Below are 10,418 nucleotides of genomic sequence, written 5' to 3'. Positions count from 1 at the left end.
TCTTTATCTGTAAAATGGGAATAAGATCATCTACTTTTTTGGGTTTTTTTATTAATTTATTTTGATTTATCAACAATCACTTCCATAAGCTTTTGAGTTTTAAATTTTTCTCCCCCTCCTGCCTCACCTCCCTCCCCAAGATGGCATACAATCTGATATAGGCTATACATACACATTCCTATTAAACATATTTTCACATTAGTCATATTGTAGGGAAGAATTAGAACCAACAGAAGGAACCACAAGAAAGAGGAAACAAAACAAAACAGAAGAAAAAAAAATAGTATGCTTTGATCTGCATTCAAACTCCATAGTTCTTTCTTTGGATGTGGATAGCATTTTCTATCATGAGACTTTTGGAGATGTCTTAAATCCTTGCATTGCTGAGAAGGGCTAAGTCTATAAAAGTTAGTCATCGTACAACGTGGCTGTTGCTGTGTACAATGTTCTCCTGGTTCTCTCATTTCACTCAGCATCAGTCCATATAAGTCTTTCCAGGTTTTTCTGAAGTCTGCCTGCTCATCAATTCTTAGAGTACAATAGTATTCCATTATATTCATGTACCACAACTTGTTCAGCCATTCCCCAATTGATGGGCATCCCCTCAGTTTTCAATTCTTGGCCACCACAGAAAGAGTTGCTATAAATAAGTTTTGTACATGTGGGTCCTTTGTTTCTCTTTAAAAAAAAATACTTATTTATTTTTAGTTTTCAACATTCACTTTTATAAGATTTTGAGTTTCAAATTCCCCCCCTCCCTCCACTCCTCTCTCCCCAACATGGCATGCAATCTGATATAGGCTATACATTTATGATCATATTAAGCATATTTTCACATTAGTCATGTTGTGAAAGAAGAATTAGAAATAAAAGGGAAAAATCACGAGAGAGAAAAAAACAAAAAACAACAAAAGAAAGAGAAAATAGTATGCTGCATTCAGACTCCATAGTTCTTTCTCTGGAATGTGGACAACATTTTCCATCATGAGTCTTTTGGAATTGTAAGGTCATCTACTTCACAGGCACATAGTTCAGTGCCGGGTACATAGTAGGTGTTACATAAATACTCCCTTCCCAACACACTCTAGATTATATTTCAAATTATACATTTTTTGTTGTTGTTCAGTCATGTCTGACTCTTCAAGATCCTGTTTGGGGTTTTCTTGGCAGATACTGCAGTGATTTGCCATTTTTTCAGATGAAAAACTGAGGCAAATGGGGTTAAGTGACTTGCCCGGGGTCACACAGCGAGTAGGTTTCTGAGACCTGATTTGAACTTAGGTCTTCCTGACTGTAGGCCAGGTACTCTATCCACTGTACCACCTAGCCTCTACTAATGCACCTGGGTAATTAGGTGGTGTGTAGTGGACAGAACTCTGGTCCTAAAGTCAGGAAAACCTAAGTTTAAATCTTGCCTCAGACAATTTGTGCCTATGTGATGCCTATGTGACTCTGGGCAAGTCACTTAACCGTGTTTGCCTCAGTTTCCTCATCTGTAGAATGAGCTGGGGAAGGGAATAGCAAACCATTCCGATATCTTAGCCAGGAAAACTCCAAATGGGGTCCAGAAGAGTCAGACAGGAGTGAACAATAACTAATGTACCTACAGAAAAGAAATCAGTTGGTGGCCACAGTAATTCACCTTCTCCACCCTTCCTTACTAAGATAACAAGTCCTCAAGAAATCGTTTGAGATCTGTGTCATTTGGGAATCAATTCTTAATTCCCAGTCTTTTGCACTTGAGGAATCACCATTGTCACTAAGTAAGCATCCTGTCTGTCTTCTGAGCAACAGGGATGACAGTCCAGTAATTCTATAGCGATTTCTTTGACCTATCAAGAATTGTACTGTCCAGGATAAAAATGGAAATATACCATTATGGAGATTGTGTGTTTGTGTGTGTGTGTGTGTGTAAGTGAGGGGGCATTCAAAAGAAATACCTGAAAAAGCAGGGTGCAGGGAACAGAATAGGGTACCTGGAGTCAAAGCATTCTAGTTCTGGCTGTCACTTATTATTAACCTGTCACTTTCCTTGATTTAAGCCTCAGTTTCTTCAGCTGTAAAATGAGTGGACTGTACTAACTGGCTGCTGAAACCCCTTCCCGCTTTAGATCCATTATGCTATTTTAAATTAAATACTGCCTGTAAGGCCTTTTGCAAACTTTAAAAGGCTCTAAGTTATTTGCCTCATGGGATGGTTGTAAGAAAGTGTTTTTATAATAAGTTCTGTATCAATTAGAATCATGTCAACTGAATTATCTGCAGAAATGCCTAACTCCTCCAGTCTATTTGACCTCCACAGTCCAGGTCTAGATTGTGGAAGAGGGATTAACTTTGTTCCTGACAGGTATCGCCTTCCCTCCCGGAGTGGTTGCATGGATAAATTGAATAAGATTTGGAAAGCTCTTTGCAAGTCTTTAAGCTACATAAATGCTAAGTATTATTACTGTTGTTATTATTCTATGTCACTTCAGACAGCAGAATGAGGACTGCGGCAGACAGAATTTGATTCTAGAAAGAATTTTTTCACGACTAGGTGCGCTCCAACACGAGCAAAACGAAACAGTCTGTTTTCTGTCCTTGGAGAAATTGGATGAGCACCTGTCAGAGCTGTCGTACCAGGCTCGGAGGTTCAGCTTCGAGTCCAAGGTCCTTACCTAGGTTAAGATTTTATTCTGTTTGGTGTTCCGCTGGTGGGTAGGGGAGGAGAGACTTTTTTTTCTTTTGCAAAATTTCCGATTTCATTTATCCCTCCCCCCGGCTCCTTCCCCCACTTTGCTGACACCGTTTCTTTCCAAGGCCAATCCTATTGCGGAGCCCGTGCGCGGAGGCCCTCCCCTCTGCGTCCCCCGGCCCTCCTCTCCGCCGGCCCGGGACAGCCAGCCAGGATCCTGGCCGGGCTGCGCTTCATTTCCCCGGCGCGCAGAGAGCAGAGGACATTCTTCCCCAGCAGCTCAGGGCTCCGGCCCTCACGTGACTTAGCCACCGCTGCAGCTTTCCAGAGAAAGAGAGAGAGTTTAAAGGTTACGGAGGAAATTAGCATACACACAAGCGCGCGCGCGTACACACACGCACACACGCTCACACACATATTCTCTATCTACTTATACGCGTCCAATTTTTCCGTAGCAAGGACAGGGTCTGTCAGCTTGGGTTGATCAAAGAAGGGTCTGGGGCGGGGGACAGTCCAAAACAGATATTAATAGGTACTTTTTTTGAAAATGCACACATACACACATACATACATAATACTCTTAACGACGAAACACCTCCAAATACTGGATGCTGTCAAGTCGTTTCAGAGCTAGAAGCACTAGAGCGATCCCTAAGCGCGGAATGTTGCAAAAAAGAGGGATAATTTGTAGCAGAACAAAACAAAGAAACAAGCACAAACCTCCCTCCCCTCCCCACCCTTTCCGGGGACTTCATTCCCCATAGCCGAGTGGAGCCCCTTGGGAGAGACCAATACCCCTCCCCCATTTCTTTGCCCTGACGTTCCGAGTTACTCCTTTTCCCCGAACCTGAGTGGGACGGGGTGGAGAGTAAAGGAGGTGAGGTTCCCCGAAATCTCCAGCGCGGAATCGCTCCTCCCAGACGTCGGGTAGTCGGGGAAGCTGGGACTTTGGAAGAGATGCGCGTCCCAGTCGCCTCGTCTGCTATCCACAGAATCTAGTCTTAAGACGGCGGCCCCCTCCTACCCCGAAGCGCCCCTCCTCCCTCCCCGCCAGCCCCGGGGCGAGCGGGACCCGATCTCTTACCCGCCCGCCCACTTCCCCCGCTTGCATAAACGGAGGGAAGATTTTTCCACTCTCCGTACTCCCTCCCTATCTTCCGCACACTTTTTTCGTATTGCTCCCCCAACCGGCAAAACTTTCTATTTCCACACACACACACACACTCACACACACACACACACAGAGGCGCGCGCGCATACACATACATACACACACACACACACACACACACACACAGACTGACGTCTTTTGCGCATTTCCTGCATTAGACACACACACTCACTGGAGGAGAGAGAGGGAGGGAGAGAGATCTAGGGACAGACCGAGAGAGCTAGGGGGAGCGAGTGTCAGAGGCCGAGCTAGAACGGAGGGAGGTGGGGCTTAAAGCCGAAAGCTCCTGGAGCCCCAGCCCCAGCAGCTCCTGGCGAGTACTGGGTTAGTGCCTGCCTGGCCTGTGAGGTGGAGCCCCAGCGGCGGCGGCTGCGGCGGCGGTGGCGGCGGCTGGAGCTGCAGCTGCGGCAGCGGCAGCGGCAACAGCCACAGCAGCAGCAAAACAGACCCTCGAATCCTGTGCGGATGTAAGGTTCTTGGCTTTTGGCGTTTCTCGAATACAGATTGAAGGTGAAGGAGAGCAACAAGAAGGCAACGAGGGGTTGGGAGGAAGCAGTGGGAGTTGTGTGTGCGGTGTGTGTGTGTGTGTGTGTGTTTTCAGGGGAGGTGTGTGTGCATGTGTGGTTTGGGGTTTAAATTTTTTTTTCTTGAGAGGATCATTTCCTATCGCCATGCATCTCTCTTTATATATATAACATCCCATCTATAACATCCCTCCTTTCATCTACACAACACACACACACACACACACACACACACACACACACCCCTCTCCTTTCCTAGAGGCGCAGAAGCTGGATTTTCAAGGAGGATCCTGGTTGAATTTTATATTGCATCCTTCCTCCCTTCCCCGTCCCTACCCCATTTCCCTAACTACCAAGCACCCCCTGCCAAAGTAATAATTTCCCGGGGATTATGCTTTTGAAAGGTAGGTAAGAGCCGGGCGCAGCGCCCACTCTACCCCCCGCCCCACTGTCCTAGACACTAGGAGTATTAGAGAGGCGAGGGTGAGCCTATATAGTGTATATATTTATTGTCATTTTGCCGTAGGTGTGCTGGGGGGAGAGGGAAGAGGTTTGATCGAAAGACGGACGTCCCCCAGCTCTCCCTGCATCCCCATCCCTACCCCCTCCCTGCTTTCCGTTAGAAACCCAGCGAGGAAATACATGCACTCGCTGGGAATCGCCAGAGCCAGGGCGAAGCACTACAAGGTGTAGGTAGGGTGTAGACGTGTGAGTGTGTGTGTGTGTGTGTGTGTGTGTGAGTGTAAGCCTGAGAGAGGTGGGCGGGAGAGGGGGGACCCAGGCGTCCCCGTCCCTCCCGCCCCAAGAAGACCCCCACCGCACCAACCCCTCTTCCCAGCTCAGAGAACTCTTGTTTATTTCTCGCTGAACTCTTGGGTTGAGTGACCCCGGCCCTTTTGCTCCCTATCCCTACCCCCCACCCTCACCGGCCCGCCTTCGACCATGGTAGTTTTCAATGGCCTCCTGAAGATCAAGATCTGCGAGGCCGTGAGCCTGAAACCCACAGCCTGGTCATTGCGCCATGCGGTGGGACCCCGGCCTCAGACGTTTCTCTTGGACCCTTACATCGCCCTCAACGTCGATGACTCGCGCATCGGACAGACGGCCACCAAGCAAAAGACCAATAGCCCGGCTTGGCACGACGAGTTTGTCACCGACGTGTGCAACGGGCGAAAGATTGAACTGGCCGTCTTCCACGATGCCCCCATCGGATACGACGACTTCGTTGCCAACTGCACCATCCAGTTTGAGGAGCTGCTGCAGAATGGGAGCCGGCACTTCGAGGACTGGGTGAGAATATCGGGGGCCGGGGTCAGGGGAAGGAGCAGGAGTCGCGGCAGCGGCCGGGTGGGGTTCCCTGACAAAAGTGTTGCATTGAAGTGACAGGGTTCTTTTAAGTGAGGGTAATTGACGTTGGGCTCACTACCTGATGTAGCTTAGAGTCACAGGGAGGGTCTCAGTTGCATTGGGTACTCCACCTCCATTTTTAATGGGGAGCAAAGTGAGAGGCCTGGGACGAGGAAGCTGAACCTGGGGAAATAGGAGATAGTGAGCTCCTTTATGTTTCCATATTCCTGTTTCCCTCTTCCTCCTACTCCCCCTCAATCCCCACCTACCCAACTCCATCCCAACTGGTTCAGGTTGGATTGATTCCGTGTTCATTTCAGGGAACTCAGAGCAGCTCATGGAGCTGGAGCACTAGAGTATGGAAAACCCAGGCTGGTCACCCAGTACTGGTAGAGGGCTGATAGCCTGACTGTGGGGGAGGGTTCTCACCTCTGGCAGCCCCTGGAAAATGCACGTGGCTCTACCATTCCCCTTATCAGTTAAGGGGGTATCCGGCTTGATTCCCTTATTTGTCTGAGGTCATATAAATGCAGAGTGAGGTGGTTCAGTTTTTTTTTGGTAGAAACCTGCTTTTTATTTTTTTACTCTGTTGCATGGTGGTTTGTTCATTTTCTGTTATCTAGAGATAGAAACGTGATTTACTCTGTGACACCCACCTCCTCTCCAAACTCCCTGAAACATTAGCTAAGCCTGCTTTAAACAAATCTCAGAGATGCTACAGCCCACCCAGAGTCTCTTTCTTGGATTGCCTCTTGGGGGAAAAAAATGAAAAGGTTGTACTTGTGGGTGATAGAGTTTCTGTGCATCTCTAGTTAAAGTTACATCGTTGCCCTATTTTATCTTTTAAGGTACTGTGCAATATGATACTATTTCTAAGTGTGAGGTGTAGTTGATTGGTGAAATTGTCAAAATATTAGAGTATTGGTAACAGGGCTTGTCAATGTACTATCAGTTGAAATACATTCAACCTTGGCATTCAGAAAAAGGAGGGAGAAGCAAGCACAGTAAAACTGCTGGCAGAGAAGTGTTAAATTAGGAATGCTTCTCTGTGTTTTCATATCTTTCTACTTGTTTCCAGGGAAAGCAAGCATGGAGATTTGTTTATATTTTCCATATTTATATTTTTATTTTCCAGGCTTATCATTCATATTCTTAGCAGCAAAGGGAGAGATCTCTGTTTCCCAAACATGAATTTGGAATGTCGGTAACATTCTGATTTTTAGATGCAAAGACTTTCCTGTTTTATGATCCAACCTCCTAGAGGTCAAAAGTTGAATATCAGCTATGGTTAGTGTCATATCTATGTATTTTTATCCATAATGTATCAGATGGGGACTTGGGGGAAAATGAGAGCCTTTTCTCTCTGTGATCATGAGTGTAATGTAGACTGACTGAAACCATGGTTACTGTGATGACAAGGAAGCGCTAGCAAGATTCATCAGTAAAACCCTAGGAGGATAGCAGCTGGTACTTTGGAAAGCAGGGGATACAGATCTGGAAAAGTCACACCATTCCCTTCCATAACGTTTTTCCCCACCCTCTCTGTATTCCTCTCAAACTTACACTTAGCCCTTAGTCTAGACATAATAGAAATAAACTCCATTTTTTTTTCTGTGTATAAAGTGGATGATTGATTCCAGGATGCTTGATTCCAGGACCAGGCTCTAAATCTATCAAGCCTATGGCTTTGGGTGGCTTTTTGATGATGTGTTTTGTTTTTACAAAGGATAGAGAGGGCCCCTACATAAAGGAGTGCTGCCGTGTTTGCAGATGAAACGTACAGGACAATAGAGAGAGCATTCACTGCTCATAGACAAACATGGCTGCTTACGCAGGGGTGCTCTGCATGCATGGGTTCAGACCTGTGGCTGTAGGAAATCTGTAGCTGCTGTCTTCACCAGTGGCCATGGCTGGGAACTGTCCATGATGGAGACAAGAGGCAGTGGATGGTAAGGATCTGCAGGGGATGTTGAAGGATTAATAACACTGCTTCCCCAGCTTTGATGCCTGGAAGGCCCAGAATTTCTTCCGTTGGAGGGGAAGGCAACACTCTGCCAAAGGCTTCTCAGTACATTGTCTGTAGATGAATATTATTTTTCTCAATAATCGTGGCTTGGGTTCATATGGCACATTGTACTTTTCGAAACGGTTCCATGACTCTTCTCATTGGAAAAGAACTCATCATCTCCCCCAAACCCTTCTCTCTTTGGAACTTTCCTGTTACTGTTGAGTGTCCCACCATCCTCTCAGTCGCCGAAGCTCCCAATCTCCATGTCATCTTTAATTCTTCACTCACACTCATCCCATGTATCCAGGATGTCACCAAATCTCATCATTCCCATCTTCACCAAATCTCTCCTACATCCCTTTCTCTTGGCTTACCTATCCACCACCCAAGTACAGGCCTTCATCACCTCTCTCCTGTACTACTGCCCAAAGCTTCTGCTTGTTCTCTTCCTCAAGTGTCTATTTCCACTCCAACCCATCCTCCACACAGCTGCCAAAGCGATTTGCCTAATTATCTCTTTAGAAAGGCCTCCATTTCACATTTAAAGCTCTTCCTAACTTGGCCCCTTCCTATTTTTCTAGTCTTCTTACACTTAACTATAGACTCTGTAATCCAGCTACATTGACATCACATATAACACCATCTCCCACCTCTTTGCCTTTGCCACTGGTTATTGCCTCTCCTCACCTCTGTTCCTTAGCTTTGCTGGCTTCTTTCAAGGTTCATCTGAACTCCCACCTTCTGCTAAAACCTTTTCCCTCCTCTCCAGCTATTAGTGCCTCCCCGCTCTGAATCTGCTTTTCATTTGTTCCATCTATATCATTTACCTAGTTATTTTCAAGTTGTCTCCCTAATTAGAATATGAACTCCTTGAAGGCAGGAACAATTTTTGCTCCTCCCTCCTTCCCCCTCTTTTTTTTTTGCATCCCCAGCACTTAGCAAAGTTCCTGGAACATAGTAAATATTTAATAAATGCTAGTTGACTGATTTATACCCTTGTGGTATGAATGCATTATTTAATGCAGGAGGAGAAAGTGAGGCTGGTGACTTAGAACAGCCTTACCTCACTTAAATCCAATTCACTTGCTTGTCACGGCATCACCTCCCTGATGTCATGGTCCTCTTTGAGAATGAACGACAGACAATAACAATGACAACATGTAATGCAGATGTTATATCCCATTCAACAGAAGGATAGACAAGTTGTGACTTGCCATAATCATCGGGTGAGCCAATGATCAAGCCAGATGAGATCCCAGGTCTCCTGGTTCCTACTTCACTATTCTTTTCACTGCTCCAATCTGCCTTCCTTGATTTGTGGGTCTTATTAAGAAGGGAGCTGCCTCCTCTCCTCCAAAGGGGCCTCCAGTGTGAAAATGGGGGACACAGATAAGCATGGCAATCTCATAAAGCTATGGGGTTAATTGTAACCATATTGGGTAATGTCTCCTAAGACTGTTGGGTAATATTCCCAGAGGAATAGACCATTAGGAAGTCCAGGGATCCAGGCCATTTGCTCTGGGGTGCTACTGCATCTGGAGTGGCTGAAAAGTCCATCCTGAATAGAGGGGCTTAAAGAATCAATATAGAGGGAACAGAAGGTTACAAGTATTTGTTAAACACTGTGTGCCAGGCACTGTGGTAAGTGCTTTTATAAATATTATCTCATTTTATCCTCACATCAACCCTGTAATGTAGGTGTTATTATGACCCCCTTTTTGTGATTTGTCCAGGGTCACACTGCTTAATAAGTGATTGAAGATGCAGTTGAACTCAGGTCTTCCTGACTCAGGCTCAGCTCTCTCTTAGAGCTTAGAGGGTATCTAATCTAGTCCTTTCATTTTGCAGATGAGGAAACTGAGGCTCAGAGAGATTAAATGATTTGTTTGAGGTCACATAGCTCCTTCGTGTCAGAGCAGGGCTTTCGACAGGACACTTTTCCAGCTACTAATTAACATTTAATTTATCTCAAGAAGTCTAGGGAGCAAGGGGAATTCTATAAAAGGAACTTGTGTATCTAGAGGACACACTCCTTTATATTAAGATGATCTTGTATTTGTTGTTGGATTTATTTTTTTGTTTCTGTGTAAACCTTTCATTTAACTAGTATAAAGGATTATCAGAGTGGAAAAAAAAAACAAACAACCCTCTATCAATACAGATTGGTAAATGCAATTTATAGTTTAAAGAATTTCCTTAGTGGGACTGGGAGAATGAGTAAAGGTCATTCAGTTGATGAGTACCAGAGGTGAGATTTGAACCTACGTCTTGCTGACTCTTAAGTTTCTTTCTATAGGAACTAGATGCTTGCTTTTCAGAGCCTAGATTAATTAGCCTCCACTCATTCCTTTCTCCACTCTACAAACATCCCTACTAGTATTCTAGTTCTAGGAAAGCCTGGTTAGAACAGTATCACTTAATGGACACATTGGGTAAACCAGAAACCTCATGTATCTATAGTGATCATCCATTGATCCCTTTTATCATTAATAACTTGTTCTCTGTGGCTTAAATCCAGTATCCCCAGACCTGATTTTTGTTCCCCCTTTTCGTCCCTCCATATTATCTGATCTCACACTATCTTTCCAAAGTCTTTCCCACTGGATTCTAACATTCCATACAGGCTTGATGAGCCTTTACTTTCCACCACACACACACACACACACACACACACACACACACACACACACACAC

The 10,418-nt window shown here is 45.5% G+C and overlaps 1 protein-coding gene across 1 annotated transcript in view; it reads left to right on the top strand.

The window, feature by feature from the left end:
* The first annotated feature begins 4,247 nt into the window (after positions 1-4,247).
* PRKCE (protein kinase C epsilon) overlaps positions 4,248-10,418 on the top strand; it is a 658,716-nt gene continuing 652,545 nt past the window's right edge. The window contains exon 1 of the mRNA XM_027864980.1: positions 4,248-5,659. Within this exon, the coding sequence (XP_027720781.1) occupies positions 5,312-5,659 (348 nt within the window). The 5' untranslated portion in view covers positions 4,248-5,311. The remainder of the gene's footprint in view (positions 5,660-10,418) is intronic.

Source organism: Vombatus ursinus, unplaced genomic scaffold (assembly GCF_900497805.2).
Source record: "Vombatus ursinus unplaced genomic scaffold, bare-nosed wombat genome assembly UNPS02014778.1, whole genome shotgun sequence".
Lineage (NCBI taxonomy): Eukaryota > Metazoa > Chordata > Mammalia > Diprotodontia > Vombatidae > Vombatus > Vombatus ursinus.
Note: the sequence above shows the minus strand (reverse complement) of the source record. Positions and strands in the feature narration are given on the sequence as shown.